Source organism: Trichoplusia ni, chromosome 1 (assembly GCF_003590095.1).
Source record: "Trichoplusia ni isolate ovarian cell line Hi5 chromosome 1, tn1, whole genome shotgun sequence".
In the NCBI taxonomy this organism is placed as follows: domain Eukaryota; kingdom Metazoa; phylum Arthropoda; class Insecta; order Lepidoptera; family Noctuidae; genus Trichoplusia; species Trichoplusia ni.
The window spans coordinates 9429593-9448245 of NC_039478.1; the positions used below are offsets into that span (position 1 = coordinate 9429593).

At 34.2% G+C, this 18653-nt stretch overlaps 2 protein-coding genes across 6 annotated transcripts in view; one reads left to right on the forward strand and one right to left on the reverse strand.

The window, feature by feature from the left end:
* Positions 1-632: 632 nt before the first annotated feature.
* LOC113493815 (ubiquitin fusion degradation protein 1 homolog) lies at positions 633-7719 on the reverse strand. Of its 4 annotated transcripts, none has more exons than XM_026871859.1 (7): positions 7484-7719; positions 7039-7153; positions 6511-6665; positions 5931-6060; positions 5193-5335; positions 4564-4782; positions 633-2761 (listed from the first exon to the last, which is right to left on the reverse strand). In XM_026871859.1, exons 1-7 carry the CDS (start codon positions 7487-7489, stop codon positions 2600-2602), a joined length of 930 nt encoding a protein of 309 aa, XP_026727660.1. In that variant the 5' UTR covers positions 7490-7719; the 3' UTR covers positions 633-2599. The 4 variants fall into 4 exon arrangements, with proteins under 4 accessions (XP_026727660.1, XP_026727645.1, XP_026727651.1 ...); XM_026871844.1 differs by having other exon boundaries at positions 7039-7159; XM_026871850.1 differs by lacking the exon at positions 7484-7719 and adding an exon at positions 7232-7341 and having other exon boundaries at positions 7039-7159.
* Positions 7720-8091: 372 nt separating this feature from the next.
* The window catches only part of LOC113493842 (clathrin heavy chain), a 28612-nt gene continuing 18050 nt past the window's right edge, over positions 8092-18653 (forward strand). For both annotated transcript variants that reach the window (XM_026871876.1, XM_026871883.1), the window contains exons 1-3: positions 8092-8204; positions 8358-8466; positions 10089-10314. In XM_026871876.1, the coding sequence (XP_026727677.1) occupies positions 8425-8466; positions 10089-10314 (268 nt within the window). In that variant the 5' untranslated portion in view covers positions 8092-8204; positions 8358-8424. The remainder of the gene's footprint in view (positions 8205-8357; positions 8467-10088; positions 10315-18653) is intronic.

Here is an 18653-nt window from a genome sequence, read left to right on the forward strand (position 1 = left end):
ATCTTTAATTTTTTAATTAAAACGCCTTGAGATTTTTAGGGGATTTATTATATAATTTATTTTTTTAACTAACAAATTATGACATCACAAAACAATAACATATTATTAATTTAGATGAGGAATTGACGCCACTTATAGGAAAAGGAAGTTTATTTCAGAAATAGGCATGTGTGGTTTCACTTTGTAACAAATATTCATAGTTTCCTGTAAATGTTTATAAACAAAACATATTCAAAGACAGATATAAGTGTACAAGAATGTTCAAACTTATGCAACCTACATACACAATTGTATTTGTGGGTGGTTAACTGGCAACATAGGTATTCAATAAAGGTTTTTCTACACTTATAACATTAATTACTCAAAAAAAACCATTTTAATGAAGGATACAAATCTCACAAAACTATCATGAAATGTGAACAATTATTATCAATAAATTGCAACTTGAATTCCAGCAATGGAATGTTTACTAGGTTATCAAACTTAAGTATTCAATACTTTTAATATGGGTATAGCAATGTCTAGCATTACTAAAAGTATTCACATTCAGCATTGAAGAGTAGAACAAAAAAATGGACAAGTCTTCTACTGGTGCTCAAACATACAAACTTTTAAAAATAAAACAAAAGAGGTTTAATTCACATTTCTTTTATATAGCAACACCTGCATTCTATTTGATTTATTCATCAGTTACTTGATTTACGACATCATTCAACATGCAATTATGTTCCATTGAAGCCAAGCGGATTTCCTGTATCTGTATAAATTAATATTCATAATGGAAAATGTTATCGCTTTTTTCCAACAGAGAGACTTAGGAATAATTACAGAATCACACAACGATATATAAGTACTCCATTTTCTGCACCTAGTTCATAACATCCAGTCCTTGGGGTATTGATTTGACAGTTTTTACTTTTTAAGGTCTAGAATACACACGATACTTAAAGTAGTAACTTCGCCTTAACGCGGATCTTCAGATAGACATCCTTAATAGACATCAGACAGGCAAGACAAGGTATCTTTAAAGCGGCCAAACTAATTTTGCGCCTAATTTCTGCCTCTCTTTAAGTGTTCAGGAACTTGATTAGGCCCCAAATACCACCCCCCCTTGTTTGTTAGCCCCGACCGGTAATATTTAAAAGTATCGTGTATATTAAACCTTATACGTTAATCAGTATATTGGAACGTCAAGCAAAAATCACATTGAAAAAAAAAAATACAATTTCAGTGCCCTGTAGATGGAACGTCAATTTGAATCATTCAGTTATACAGTTAATTAGAAAAAAAAAATGTTTAATGAATTTGAATTGTGTTTTCCCATAATAAAAGTTGATAATTAGCTAATAATATTACTTATTTATCGACTCGAGGTTTAAAAAATCTTTTCTAAATGAGTTTGTAAGGCGACCGACTCTACTTATTTACAACTAATGTTTTAAATATAGGTACTACAGAAGTTCAGTTTGTTGTTATTGCATAGTAACCGTGCCCAGTTGCGTATTAGGGTTAATCCACACTGAAAGTCAGCGGTCTTAAGAGCAATGAGCAACATCGCGGGGTCTTTACCTTTCAAATGATTGTAAACTTTTTACTCACGGTAATAAGATACAAAATTATTTGCAATATAAAGACGCTACTGGCCGCGGCTTTTTCGGTGTGATTTGTTCCCTAATCTTCTATACTTCTACAGCAAATAGGAACAATTGTAAGCAACAATATGACGTCACAATAAGGTGGATAGTATCAAATTAGATGTTTATACCCTATCCATTTTAAGCATCCTTTAAATAGGTCATTATGTAATTCCGGATAAAATCGCAGTTTACTTTAAATGGAATCAGTAAAGTGATTTTCGAAGGTTCAATTTCATGACCTGTCAAAAGGCTTTTTACAAAACGGACAGAGCATACTCATGAACTTTTTAGAATGTCTTAAAGTTGTGTTTGTTTTGGAGTTAAAATGCAGTCTAAAATCTTACGAATCTAATATCAAAAGCTTTTAGCGAAAAATAGAATTAAAGATTCTTGCAAACGTAAGTTAGTGTCAGCCTCTAATTCATGTGTACCCTGTGTCAATCCATTGAAAAAGTCAAAGTGACCATAAGGAAATGGTGTACTTTTTTGTAAGTAAGTTTCATTGCACTTCACGCATAAGCATGTACAGTCACAATAAGCCGAGATCCACAATGTTACGTGCTTTTCGAGACAATAACTCGTTATAACATAAAGAGTCAACCATCCATGGACTGACAGTGTCAAGTGTAGCTTAACCGTACAGTCAGGAACAGCGTATCATGAAAAGTAAGATTTACAAGTTAACATATTTCAGCTTTTTTTAAATACCAAAATAATATTTAGTGGGTTAAAAATACACTGATGTCAAGTCTATTTGTGACCTAATCGGTCAACAACAATTACGAACGATTGCGATTGTGTAGTTATTTGGATATCTGACCATGTTTAAACGAAATTTTTCTACCGACCTCTCTTTTTTTTGTTACTTTTTTAATGAAATTGACACAGAGTACACAGCATCACCTACAGGACACATAAACATCTAGAGTAGTAAAAAATCTATTATAATCTATAAGTGACACTCAGTTCTTAGACTTGGCAGTTCTTAGCGTGAAGCCCTCGCCCTTGAAGGCGGTGAAGGGTTCCGAAGGCGTCTCCTCCTTTGCACTGGGGGGGCGGGAGTTCCTGATGAACTTGAGAGTGCCAACCACGTAGTCATAGTCGGGGATTCCTCTGACGTAGGGCTAGAAGGAAAATAGAATATTTGTGTCATCGCCATTTAAAAGTTACGATAAAATAGTGGAAGTAAATATGTGATGATAATAATATGTTGTCTTTTTTAAATCCCTTTTTTGACTCTTACTAGAGTACTTTCTGCAAAATACGGCAGTACGGAAAATCAAGAATATAACTTTATATTTTTTTTCCTTATTTACCAAAGAAAGTTATCTTTCCACTATATAATACTGTTCCGATTTCGGCACATATTAATTTGTTTCAAATATTTAGAGAAATCATTTTATTTATATTATATAAATAACTAATAAGTTTCACGACCGCCAGCATAACTTAGCGCTGCGGAAAAAAACTTAAAACCATGTTGAAGCGAGGTAAAAAAATACGAGAACCATGTGTGAGAATAAGACGGCGATATTTTGTAGCTACTTCCAGCGATGCCAAGTTATATTGGCTTCGCTTTAGTAGGTTATCCAAGAACATTGCTGTGGCCAGTAATGCGTGCAAATTCTATGATAATGATATCGGCACTTTTCCTTTCAACACACGAAGACTGGCGAGACTATCATTATATTGTGATTTAGAGATGCGCCGAATAACTATTCGGTATTCGGCGTATTCGGCAATTTTTTCACTATTCGTATTCGGCCGAATTATTCGGTTTGGTGCCGAATATATTCGGTTCTTTTTTTTCCGCCACATTACCCGATGTAGAACTAAAAGATATAACTTATTCTGTTATAAGTCTACGGAATACTATGAAAAAATTGTTGAATTCAAAAAAACTTTAACTCAGTGTTTATTTTTAACCAAAAATCTGCATATTTATTTCTTAAACAACAACATTTTACTTACAACTTTCTAGTCAATATTTATTTTAATTTTAAAAAGGCTTTAATCAGTCTTTAATCATAAATTGTAATTTTAGACCTCCAAACAAAATATTTCAACCATAGAACAAGAAAATAATCCCTACTATAATATTATAAATGCGAAAGTAACTCTGTCTGCCTGTCTGTTACGCTTTCACGTCTAAACCACTGAACTGATTTTAATGAAATTTGGTACAGAGATAGAGTTGACCTTGAGAAAGAACATAGGATAGTTTCTATCCCGGACTTTTGAAGAGTTCTCTTGGAAACGCGATATAACCGACCTCGACGCGGTCGAAGCCGTGGGCGAAAAGCTAGTAATATTTATTTCTGAAACTAAACAGTTAAAACTTAAAAAATATCATTTTTTTTAATGTTTAATCTTGCGGGCGGCAGGTAGTGTTGGGCATGTTGAAACGTGTTTACGCGGCGAGGCAATACAATTTTGAACCGAATAGTTCGGCCGAATATTCGGTTCGGTAAACTTTAAACCGAATAGTATTCGGCATTCGGTTATTCGGTGAAACCACTATTCGGCGCATCTCTATGTAATACAACGTGATATAGCAATTATGTATCAAGTTTTTTTTTGTTAGCTCTTCGCGGTTTACCGAAAATGGAATGGGTTTTGATTGCATTACGTTTCTTCGAGGCTCAACATTAAAAAATGTTTTCACACATGAATTAGACCTTGTATGGACATAATTAGTCATATAATTATCAGGCCAGGCCTAGGCAGGATAATTGGCTTTCCTGTTACTTATATCTATCTCTTTCCTTCTTATGTCTAGACTGCCACACATTCAGCGTCGGTCTCGCTAATCATTTTCCTCCCCCAGACTACTTCCCTTCTGTTCTAACCACCTTTTTTTGTACAATCTGCAATGCCTTCGCTCCTAAAACAAACTTACTTAAATCTATCTATCTCTCTCACTCACCTGTCTAGACTGCGACGCTGATGGTTCGGACTCGCTCTCACTGACCAGCTTCTTCTTCTTTCCGTCGAGGCGGTTTCCCTCCCCACTGAACGCCACGAAGCCACTGGGTTCGGGCATCATGCCAGATGGGTCCTCGTCCATGCTGGCGTCCGCGCCCCCCTCCCCACCGCGAGGAATACGCTCCTCCTCTTTGTACCCTACTGGAGGGGCGAACTCAACCTGTGTAAATTAATTGGCATTAAGAATTTAAGCAAATCGCCTTACTTAACAAGGGTAGATAAGTAATTGATTCTTGTAAAAATATTTTGCTTAGCTTAATCTAATAAGAGCAGAAATCGACTCTTTAAAGAACAGGAAGAATATTTTCACAAAAATCAAGTCAAGAAAGTGACAAGTGGTTCTTAACAAAAAATATGCATATTGCTATTGATTCAAGGTAATCCAGACATTATCAGGCTATGCAACAGCAATTTGAATTACAGTATGCAAAAATATATTTATTTTTCAGCTGTTCCTAGTTTTGGTGTAGGTATACTTTAGATTATGCCTTCTAACCCTGTGTACTTCTATTCCTGTTTCATCCCTATCTGAATATCTGGAATAGGATATCATCATGGTACCAGACTTACATTCATATCACACTCAATAATGATGACAGCATTCCCAGGCTTGGTCTCAAGCACACACAACTCATACACCTTGGAGTTATACTTGATAGCGATCACGTCACCGTTCGTCAAGCACGAGAAGTTACGTAAACAATTTTCTAATACTGAAACAATAAAAAATTGGTTATTAAAAATATCACTCTGTATCACCCACCCTATACTGCTAATCTTATTGCTCTAGCTGTGGAGAAAAAGAGAGGAAAAACGAGGAAAGTCCAAAGCACATTGTGGTGCAACTCTTGCAACCAAATTATTTTTTTTCAAAATTCATTGAATTAACCGTGAGTGTTCCACTAATACTAAAATTTTAATTATTGTGTTGGGAAAATGCTTGAGAGAATACTAAAAGTGTCATTTTAATCTAATTTCCATCAATTCATCGGCCATTGCAAATAGCAGAATCAGGACCCTGGACTCTACAGCAGCAGAGACATTTTTAAAATCTTTTTGAGTATTGTTAATTATGAAAATACAACATCCTCTCTCTGTCTTACTCTGCTTAAATAAAACTCAAAAACTGCATCATTACACATTATGATTCTGTCTAAACAAAAGTTCTATATCACGACATCTCAAGAGTACTTTACATGCTTTTAAAGTTGATCAAGAAGTTTAGAATAAAAGGTTTTAATTAAATTATTGTTAAAGGACCTCTTCTATGCTTGGCCTCTTTTCTTATATTTATACTTAAGCACAAACCTGCTTTAGGATTAGATATATCTAAGAAGTCTTCAGATAAAGGCTGGAACTTGGAGAATGTGGCGACCGGCAGGGAAACACTCTCTATTTGAAGCAGAGAACCCTCTTCTAGAACCAAGTTTGCCATCATCTGGGGATTAGATACAAAAAAATGGATTAATATAATCTTTTAAATATTGCTACCAAATAAATGTAAACATGTTAACCAGGCTGAGGCATATTTCAAAATGTAATTAATTTTATACTTCTTCTTTGGAGATGAGTAACAAGGATTGATTAAAAACTATGAACAGGAAATAAATTGTTAACAATAGCAAGTAGACTAAAATCAATCTCCAACATGATTTTCATTTTCAAAACCAAACATGCTAAATGTTGGCTGGTAGTGGTAGTCCAGGAGCAAAATAGGTTTCTTTTTAGATCAAATAAATAGACAAAAAAAATCAGATGATTCTAAAAGCTTCATAAATATTTCTTTACATAAACACAGCTCATTCTATTTATTTAGTAGATAAATGTCTCTATAACATATGACATGGAATAATTTGAAAAAAAATTGAGTTTTAGGTATTGACATTACCCAGTGAGGTAGATAAACTCTTCCTTCATCAGCTACAAACTCCAGCACACCACAGTGTGTGACCCTCTTTGTTTTCTTATTTGTCAACTTGAATATCATAGGGTATTCAATATTCAGCCTAGTCAGCTGTTCCAAAGCTGATGGCGGCATTATAACTGAAAATATAGATAATTAACAGTAAGGCAGTATCAATTAATTGTTTTTAATATTAAATAAGATAATAGTGCTCAATGCTCTCTATATGGGAAGACGCCAGTGCCTAGCAGTCGGATGTATATAGGCTGTTGTAAGTTTTATAATTCAGTTAAGGAGTCATTGTTTTCATTTAACACAACATGTCTATCAAGAGATGCTTATTAAGTTAGTACACAGTTGACAAAAACTCTTTAAAAATTGTCTTTGCTTCATAAACACCAATCCAAACTCAAATGAAGCAAATTTTTTCAAAAATATGTCACTGATAACAAGTAGATACTAAGTTTCTCTACATTTTTTCTTTAATTTGAGATGAAGACTATGGAATCTTACTTTTTCCTCCTCTTTCCACATCCTGTCTTTCATTTCCAGGTAACATTGACACGGAATAACACTTGTAGGTCATGTTAAAGGGTCTGCTAATCTCGTGAAACATGTTGAATCCAAACTGAAACTAATGATGTGAAAGTTAAGCAAATAATTGAAAAATAAACGGCAATACATTATTTAAATCAACTGAATTTACCATTTTGACAATTTATTTAATAACCCCTGGTTTGAAAAATAAATGCAAATCATGCAATTCACAACTCAAAACAATTCAAGTCGACCTTTTGTTGTGATTTGACGTATGTCACCTATGTCATCTTTTTGGAATTTTTTTATTTCAGTCTGGCAGTGGTACAATATTAGCACCACAGGCTAAATTGAGAATCGTGAAAATCATTTTAAAAGGTGTAAAAGGGATGAAATGCTATAAAAATTATGCTAAATATACCTCCATAATATCACACTTGACAAATGAAAACGCTGAAAATAGTTCCTTGTAATATAAACCAATATTGGAAATCACCGTAACACTGTTCAATAAATATAAATTCAGTACAAATAGAAAAGACTTTCGTTAATAAGATGGTACAAGTAATTTTTTATAACATTTAAAATTGAAAATATGCAAGATGTTCGAGACGGAAAATGAGAGACAGGCGATTGTTTTGTTTTGACACAATTAATATTTTGAGTTCAAAAATCAATGCCTGATATGTGATGCATCTTATATCAGTTCCATGATCACATATTTAGATTCTTATTCATAGATTTTCATTGCAGTGCTGCATTTACTTGTTCTCTTTTTGTAATCTTTGCAATTATTCAGCAACATCCTAAAACTCGATATTAAGAAATAGCATTTTGTTGTTTTGTTTTGGTTATTTTATTGTTCTATAAAAAAAATACGCAAAAAGATGGTATGACCAGTCTAAATAAGTTGGATTTATGAATGGAATTTGAAAATACATAACTGGAGACAGATTTTATAGTACGCAACTAAATACGAACGCAGCCAGAATACGAAAAGCTAATGCTTTCTTTTTCTTACATTATCTGCCATTTCATTCATTTGTATATGTGGCAGCCGCGGGTGTAGATTGTTCGTCATATTTCTCCGAAATAGCAAACTTAATAACCCCTATATTATCTTAATGTAGTATTTAAAAATTGTGAGTAAAATCAGTTATCACAGATATCCTTCGTTAATTAAATTAATCAAGTTTCGGCCGTTGTCATTTTCTTTACGATCACGAACGCCATGTTGATTGTCAAAAGTGTTTTTGGATGAGACAGCAGTGAATTGATTTGTGAAATTTTTTCAGAGTTCGTGGATTCAAAGGATCGCTTATTGTCCGGTTCGGTTAATTTAGGGCGTGAGCATACGCAGCCATGGCGCAAATGTTACCGATACGTTTTCAGGAGCATTTACAGGTGAGTACGCCCATCGGTTTATTGGATTTGCCGATAGCGTTTCCTTGGAGGAAGCAATTGATCAGCTTAGGTCCGGGGGATGTGCTGGGGTGACGGTGGTGCATGTATTTGTTACTTATGTCGGTTAAGCAGCGGTTATAATGGCATTGCGCAATTATCGCAGTGACAGTTACCACCCCCTATCCGCCGAGCCTACGGGACAAACGGCCGGTATTGATTTGTTCCACATTCCCTTTGGATCATATGGTCTGTGGGAGAATGCCAAAATTTTGTTCATTCAGGTCAAAGCGTACTGAGCAAATACCTAATCTATAATATAGATAAAACGCCTTTGTTTAATTTGTACTTGCTACGACTTGTTATTTAGTAACACATACCTACATGTCAAGAATATCAATAATAAAAGTTAATCCAGTTAGAATCTGATGAAAAGAAACCTAATAAGATTGTACTGAGACAAGCACTTAGTATTTTCAGCTGTTTGAGTGACCAAGCTTACTGTAGTTGTTTTTATCTGTATGAAATTAATAAAAATATGAGTCATAGCAAACATAATTCTCCAGTACTGAAACATTGTAATATACAATACAACATTATAACAAACCTTTTTATAAAGAACCTATTACAATATCTTACTAACAAAAACTAAAAGAAAGTATACCTTCTATACTAATATGTATCAAATGTTAATAATGACTTTGAAAAACATTCCTTATCTTAAATCATATCATGAAAGTCAAAGAACTGTATTGTTTAGGTTATTCAGGAGACATTGAACTTCATTTCAGTAATAAAAGAATGAAATAAAATGCATAAAATGATGAAATGATGACTTTGTCACTGAATCATGTTTTTATAGGCTAGAGAGATCCTTGCTTTATAATAACTTACTTTTTATACTAGCATGTAATTGTCCCCTTGGTGACTAGCATTGATGCTAAGAGGAGAACCAATTGTTTAAATAAATTAAGTAATTATGAATAATACATGATTTTTTGTTGTTTAGTTCATGGAATTAAAAATGAAATAATCATAGTTTGGTACAAGTTATATTTTATTTGGAGTGTATTATCAATGTAAACATTATCCTAAAAATAATTCCACTTGTCTGTTATAATAATATCTTCGTTGATTTATCGTGTTTTTGTTGATTTGTGATTATTTATGAAAAAATGTAAATTGGATTCTTAACATTATGTTAGCATAAATTGATTCTAAATACATGACTAAACAGCTACTCAAAACAATGATTTAATTATGCAGTTATTTGCATAAAGAGTTGTATATTTTCACAGTTTATTCATTTACATATTTAGTAATTATTAGTTTATTGCTCTCTGATACATATCAAAAAAATTGTGAAAATTGACACATGAAAATTTACTAAAAAAATTATGTTTGCCTTCTGTCCTTTGTGTTCTCATTTCTGCAGAAAGGCTTTTCAATCAAAACACACTGTGCTTAAACAAAAACCAATTGTACTGCAGTTTTGTGCTGAGAAAATTGCATAATCTTATGTAACAGATTTAGTCTACTTTCAGTTGATCTTCTAAAACATTTGCTCTACAAGCATTGTCCCTATAATATAGCATAGATAATTTAAACATAACTTTTTGTTACAGCTCACAAATGTGGGCATCAATCCAGCCTCGATATCCTTCAACACACTCACAATGGAGTCAGATAAGTTCATCTGTATACGTGAGAAAGTTGGTGAGACGGCTGAAGTCGTCATCATCGACATGGCTGACCCCACCAATCCGATCCGGCGGCCGATCAGCGCGGACTCAGCCATCATGAACCCCGCCAGCAAGGTTATTGCCTTGAAGGGAAAGGCCGGGGCTGAAGGTATGTCAGTTTTAGTTTATTCGGCTTTTTGTCATCATACCACTTATTTGTCCTTGTGAAAGTTATTAGAATACCTCAAGATTTCTGAGGCCACTAAGTTGGTTAAGATATCATAAAAGAAAATGTGGGTCTAAGTTTAAATAGATGTATTATTTGTTGTAGCATTATCATATTTTACTTAATTTATTCATATATTGCTCATTACAATGAACTATAGGAATGTTAATGAACTTGGTACTTAAATGTAGCCAATGTGAAAATGTCCGTAGATAGGTTTAAATCACGCGAAAAATTATCAAAATATTATCCCCGACAATAGGGGAGTATTAAATGTTCAAGACACACAAGTTAACACCCCTACCGCACCTTGAGGTGACTTGCATGTTATTTCATTGTACGATGGCTTTTCCCGTTACTTACTTGCGTAGTTCGTTTCCATCTAAGTTACTAGCTAGGGATATGTCTTCTAAATGTCGGTAATACGACAAGGACGTGTTTTAGGTCCAATTAATTGAGTAGGTCTTCGAAGACACGAAATATTTTATATAAAAAAATGGATGATGGTTGTGGAGTTATGATATGAGGACCCGTCTCCTCGCTTTTGCTACGACGCGCGTTTTATGCTTACGGTTTTACAGCCAGTTAATAAGAACGACGCACAGCAGACGCATAGCAAAATGTTGCCCTTACCACTCATGCCGTCATCGTCAAGTGAAATTTGGGAATCGAATTGACATTTTAGAATGGCATTTATCTAAGCATCCTTCTTTTATTAAAGTTGTATAGTATCATGAAAACTTTTCAGCTTGTCATTGAAGGTAATTAATTACGTATTTCTAAAGGCAATACCCGTTTAATGGGTGCACAGTAATGTGAACCCGACGATCGATTTAATTGTTAAGCGGTTATGTCATCACACGCTTTAATATTCCTAACGTTTTTCCAGCATTTTTTAAGTCGATATTATTGAAAACGATATCCTACGAGAAGTACGGTATCTTGTGAAAGAAGTCATCACTTTTTAATATCCATTAGTTTTGGACTACGTACACGTCACTTAAGGAAAATAGCGGTCATAGTATTTCCTTATTATAATTCACCAAAACATCAAAATAAACATTACTTAGTATAAACATCCTTATCAAACAAAATAAATAAAGAAAACATTTAAATGCCATAAAAATAAATCTATTCACCTAGTACTTTGACCCGTAATAATCTAATTAAGTGATCCGCCCCTCTACTGTCTGACCGATATCTACGAAAATGTATTTGACGCCTACTGTAACACGTCATCCGTCATATTAACCCTGTTTTTTTACTCGACTGCCTAAAAAGGGTAATGTTTTTGTATGGAAACAAATATGGAGATTTATTTCGTCCCTCTTAAGTGAACCAGAATTATGGTAATTTCAAGAACTGTTTACTCTATCATTAACTGTAAAATATCTGAAGTATCTTAAAAAAAAACTGAAGAAAAATGTGTATTAAAAACATTATTCGCGATACAATATTGTCTGACAGGGTTCAGAATCAGAATATGAATCAATTACCCTTTAAAATTGTAACAAACGGATTCTGGAATCTGTTAATATTTTAAGGCTTTCGAAACAGAGATTATGGTAGCCGACAAATTGATCTAAAATGCTGTGTTTACACAGCCTATGTACGAAGTGCCTTTATCACATTTTATGTATCTTGAATATTGTCTTACTTTCCTATTACCCTACAACCTACTAGTTACAATTATCAGGGTTTGCTATCAAAGCTTTGCGCTCAGTCTCTAACAAAATAGTTCTGTTAAAAAATTGATAAGCTAATCGTAAGTTTCCTTTGTAAATTATAATGTAAATAACGATACAAAATTATATAAAACAAAACCCATAACCGAATCAACAAACGCAGTTCGAACTAATAGCTCATTCCGCCACAATGCGGCATCCCACAATTGTCATAACGTCATTATAAATTGAGATAGCCAAGCAAAAACTGTTCAATGTTTATGATAATATCCTCTATTAACAAATAACGCGGTCAATCCGAACGATAGCGTTAGAATGGGACAGTATCTGTCTGGACTATAATTAGAACAATAAAGTTATTAATATCAATTAGTTTTATTTATGTTACTCGTGCTTGCTACGTAAATTGCAGTCGCGAGGACAAATGTTTTAGATGCATATGACGTGTATGTCTTAGAGACTGAGGAAGATCAGGAGGCGTACCACTAGCTTTAAAGTAATGTTTTCACTGGCCTGTTGGTTTGTGGTCCAGACTGCTATACCTATGCTATTCTATGTCCTATGCTGTTCCTATAATAAGCACGATCATTTCTTCTGTGTCGTGTATGTTGCCTAGTACTCATAATACAAAAATAGATGGCGTTGTGTGAAAGTTGTCGAATATTATATTATCTCATGTATAAAATGATCATATCGCTCCTCCGAAACGACTTGTCTGTGGGTCTGAGAATCGGGCATCCAATTTTGTTTTAATCCTATCTAATGATTTCTTCACACCAGAAATACCCTAGCTCTCCTTAATATGGCAAAACATCGTCTACCGCTACAGCTAGTTACACTATATTAAACCGTAGCAGTTGTTGAAGGGAGACGCTGCTTTGCATCGTGTAGTATACTGTCCCGCTTCTACAATAACATAAGTATACATATAAGAGTCGGTGGTAGGATCCCAGGTGAAGCGTGATTAAGGTCTTCATTGAGATACACTGATGTTCGGAAGTGTGGTAAGTGGTGTATCCTCAGGTTAGTTAGGAAGACGCCGTAATTGGGTTGCGGATGTTGTATGTCAGTCGATCTAAGTAAACTACTAGCAATCAACTGCTTTGCTGATAATTGTCAATTGTAAAGAGTCAATCAACGCGCTTGCAAAATATGCTTGTTTTTCTTTTGCCATGGAAGATGACATTTGAATTCAAGTTTTTGAAATCCCGTCGCGTCACCCAAAATTAAAACGAGAAACCCACCCATCTGATAATTTATCAGATGAGTGGGTTTCCCGTGTTTTCTACTTTCTGTTTTATCGATAGCAAATATTTGAAACGCATGTAAAGTCATTACAAAAACAGAATTTCAATAGAATTTATTTTCAGTAGTTGTACACAAAAATCTATTGTTTTTAATCTGTTCTGGCAAAACAATAAACAGCTTTGGATGTGATTATTCGATATAGATAAAGCAAGGTTATGATTTATCAAATACTAGAACAGTCATAAATGATTTTCTGTTATATTGGTGTGGACCCAGGTTATAAATTGCCGGCTATCATCCCACCCTCCCTTCACGAGTCCTTGCCTACGGAAATTAATTGAATTTCGTTAATGAAAACGGTAATTTTATCACGAACAACGTTGAGTGATAATGCATTATGTATAGATTTTCACATTGAAAAGGAGAGAATAAAAAGTAGGTCAATTGTTTGGTAATTTCTCACGTTGCCAGACAGCTTTGGGTATGTATAGCGTACTTGGGTCGTGAGAAACGACTCACAACTTCGAATCCATTGAGTCTGCGGGCTTTGGATGCCAATAACCTTGGGCAACATGCCATGCTTGCCTACCGAAAAAGAACATTTGAACCAAAACTCGCGACCTAACTTAATGACCCATTAAAATAAAAAATAAAAATAATAAGTTCTGCTTTTTAAGAAAAAAATCTTAAGGACGTAGAAATACCACATTAAATTTTACACATATTAAAGAAGAAAATTAAATGCACATATTAAAATGACTGCGCTGTTTCCCTTTATTGATTGCATCATGCATACAGCCGTCCCGTGCGCTGTTGGATCTGGCAGTGAGTCATGTTGTGTGTATGGCTTTTATATTCTTGGCACACAACACAACGCCCGCCGGAAGTGACAATAACAAAATATGTATCATTTTGTAGAATTGGTGTCGATGCACCCATTCCAAAATGTTGGATAATGAGATGGAATTCTAGTCTCACTTTTTTGTTTACCTTAAAAGGGACTTGGATGGCACGCACTTTATATGAAAAAAAAAGCCACAATCACTATACAATGAAAAAGTAGCGAAAAATCTTATAAATATCAAAGTTACCTACACCAAAACGTAAGTAGTATCTCAAATATTTTCTTTGTGTACGTCATTGATAGACTGTAACATTATAAACAAATAGTTCAAAATGTTTTGTTATATGGTCGAAACTACCGTATAATTATAGTATTCAAAATTGTTTGTTTGTTATTCTAAAAGAGACTTTCTGGTTTTACGCATCACTAAGAGTAGATATGACGTATATCAAATATCACGTAAAGTGTGACGTCTTGTAACTCACACATAAGTTGCAATAGATACATATCTATTAAACGTTTGAGTATTAACAACGCACCTTCCACCGCCTCCAAAAGTAAACTTTGGCAGGTGTGAAAGGGACACCGATCTACTATGCATTACTGCCTCTCGCTTACACAAGTGCACCAGTACTCTAGGTATTGTCAGACCTCCAGGAATCGAGGTAAAAGGTCGCACATCGCAGGTTGCCCGCATAGCGATCGCATCGCTCCACTGCCTCACTTATATTCACGGTTCAGTACTTGGCTTGAAATTGCTTCGTTATGCTAACGTACGCACAACAAAACAACGAAAATACACTATTTTTAAACCAAAATACTGTTAACTTAAATTCCGTCGCTGCTGTTTATTTTTGTTAAAAGCGTCTTTGTTTTTACCCAAATACGTCCAAAATAGTTTCAGTTAAATAACTGTTTATTTGATGATATTTTTTAATCTGCTACAAACAATAAACACTTTTGGATTTGGTTTTTCCCATTTCATGTAAGAATGTTGATGTAAACAACGCACCAGTGCAAAGTTTGCATCTGTAGGAGAAAAAAAAACCCAGTTCTTAAAGAGGATTTTCGGGAGCCAAATGAAAAAAAAGCTATCTTTTACGTAATATCTTTCACGCAAAGAACTTACAATGGACATTCACAGCACAGAAAATTTAATTTTCCATAAACCCAAGTTACGCGCTAAGGTTTTACATAACGATATTACCAAGTGATAATTTATTACATCACTACCCTTGACCCCAATTCAAAGTTTGATTGAGTCTTTAACGTTAGGCAAACAATCTTCGTCTATTTCTGATAAAGTATTTCCATTGAGCCGTCCTATAAGCACTAGAATGCTTTAAAAGTCGCGTTCTATGTGACGTCACTTTTCAAAGATTAGCGAGAGGATGCATTATATGATAGCTTACTTTCTCCTCATATTATGGAAAGATATAAACGTTGGATGACACAATATGTCTTTATCTATCATAGTGTTTATGGCATCATCACTAAGTATTAAACAAGATTAAAGTAATCTTTGTCATAACGAGTTCCTTCGTGTTTCGGAAGGCATAAATTGTGGGTCCCGACTGTTATTCCTACATCTTGGACAGACGTTACGTGTGTTTAGAAGCTAGAAAGTCCGACAACCAGTCTAACCAAAGGGAATCGTGTTGCCAGGTAACTGGGTTGAGGAGGTCATATAGGCAGTCAAGAAGCCGACCCCAACATAGTTGGGAAAAGATTAGGACCATAATAAAGTAATTTAATATGGTCTAGGAAGGTCATTATCCCCATTAAATGCCATATTTCTGTACCATGACGTTACCTATTCCCGTAACTGTTAACCTGCGTACGCAACCAGAAGTATCTCATTAGTGTTTACCAACTTATGACGTCACAGCTCAGTAAACAATATACCAAAGGATCTTATAAAATAATAGGTACTACTTATACTTCCTATTCTCTAGTGAAAGTATTGATTGAACATTCTCTGGAGTTCGACATAGCCTTAAGTGTCCAGCTGCATTGGCGACGCGACCCCTTTCAATACAAGTGACCTCAATGTGTGTGATATTATTTGTCATGTCATCGGTACCGTACAAGTATAGTCGCGACCTTAATTAAAAATTAACTGTTAAAAATTAACTGTTAAGTACTGAAATGTACAATCGCAAACAAACATTGGTTTAGTTAGTGTGTCCTTAATACGTTGTTCTAAGGTTGGTTTTCGGTTTTCTATGACAATCATTTAATGTGGTTAACGTACACTACACAAAATTTACAATACAAATAGCTGATGCAGCAATAGTCGATCCGGAATAATGATACTGCATTTTTGGGAAATGCTCGTGCCTGCAAATAAACTTTTAATTGCGTAGTTTTAGAACAATGTTTTAATGCCGAGAATACAAAACATTATGAAGAATAAGGATCTTAGGAACAATGTAAATATATAAAAAGAACATTGTATTAGCAAGTTGATGAATAAAATGTTACTCATTCAGAATACTCCTTAATTTAGTTATTATATTTTCCTTTTCATCTCAGACCTTTGTTCCAAAATTAGACAGATGAATAACAATGAAAATTTCTCTTGTAAACAAATAAATAAGCTTTACATCGAGTCCTTTCATACGTGTGCCCTGTATAAGTTCTCACGACCTTTATCAATCAATGCCGGTCGTTGACCCCTATAAGTATTGTACGTCGATCTAAACAGCTCTAATTTTAGTCCTTGAAATATAAAATATATGAATGGGTTGCGTAATAACAGCAGTACAGCCAACGTAACTTGGCACGTCGGGAGAGAGCTTCGAAATATTCCGTCTCTGTCTCACACGCTATTCCTGTATACTTTGATCTTGCTCTAACAATCTTATATCGTTTTTCCGAAGTGCCAAGTTATATTGGCCGTATTTTATGCATAAATACTTCTTTTACAAAGAAGGAAAGCATTGATCGCGATCGCGTGTTCGATTGCGGATGTTAAGATAATGTATTCAATGCATCGTTAAATCAATTTGTTTTATAGTTTACACGTAATACGAAATCTTTTAAAGCGTCATAAATGGTTTACGCCGAATGCATTTATGAAGAACAATAAAAATCTATCGCTTTGAAATCACTAATTAAATTACTATCATGCTGTCTCCGTCTATTTAAAGGAGAAAAGAAGCGACTGACATAGATTTAACATGTTACCTAAATAACTTTTATTTCATTATTTCGTTACATTAATATTAGACGGGATTGCCTACAGTTGTAATAGAAATCTACACGCACTCAAATTTAAACTTTATGTTTTAGAAATTAGAGTAAATTTTCAGGTTGATTCATGAAACATCAGGTTTATTCGAACTTAAGCTGACCTTAATGGGTTATGTCATGAACAGGCAACAACGACCCTTCATTTTACCCACAAATATATTTAGCATACTCTTTAGTCGCAGTAATGTGTGTTACATAAAATATTTTAAATATAAGTGATGTTTTCCTGACGTTTAAATTAGATTATGTCGTCTTTCAAGGTGCTGTACTAGGTCAATGTTTTTAGCCTTTTATTTCGCCAGCGACACTTGTTAAGTTTCAAAAAAAGTTTTTTAATAATCTTAATATTATATATCTGACAACTAACTGAAAACTATGCTTTTAGCATAGTTTTGAAACACTTCAAAGTCACCATTGCCAAAGCCTGTTTGTACATACAGCATGACTGTAGACAGGGATTTAACATTAATGAATTAACAAAAAAAAAAACATATTTCGTAGAAATTAACACGAAAAAAACAAACAATTTAGTTTTTATGAAAAAAAAACCATGTAATCGGCTTTACAGCGATAAGGGCTGAAAATACGTATGTATACGACTACTATTAATACAAATTTATTTTTATCTGTTGTTTTGTGTAAAAAAAAACACGAGCACAATTTTCAAGACATGTTATGTTAGTAAACATAGACACAGAATAAAAAATTAAACGTAAATATTTTCACTATTTTCTTTACTTAAAATTTATCGTAAAACAGCAGAAATCTAATGCCTTTAGTATTTCGATTGTGAAACGCTTTTCGATAGACCGAGCGTCGCTCCGTTATAGCAACTCATTGTCTATAGATTACGTAAAACTGTACGGAACTCGCGTGCACAATTTACAAGCTCAGGCCCCGTAACACGATATTATCTAGAGCGTTTAATGTCAAACTGCAACCCGACACAACGCTAAATAACGTTTACAGAAGTACCACTCTGTGTCGGTTTCATTTCCGTTTGCCGGCGCCTCGTAAATCGAATTTTGTTCTCAGCGGAGTCTAACTTAATCTTGGTTGGCTAACATCACTACAGCTTCGTTTTTTCGAGTGCCGAACTAGTTGTTACCGAGCTGTCATACAAAATTATACTCTGAAAATATATTTTTTTACATTCCCCTAAAATAAAAGTGATAATACCACTCCGTAACTAACTATTTGCTAGAAAACGGCCTTTGATAGTATAGAGATTGAGCATAAGCGCAAAAATA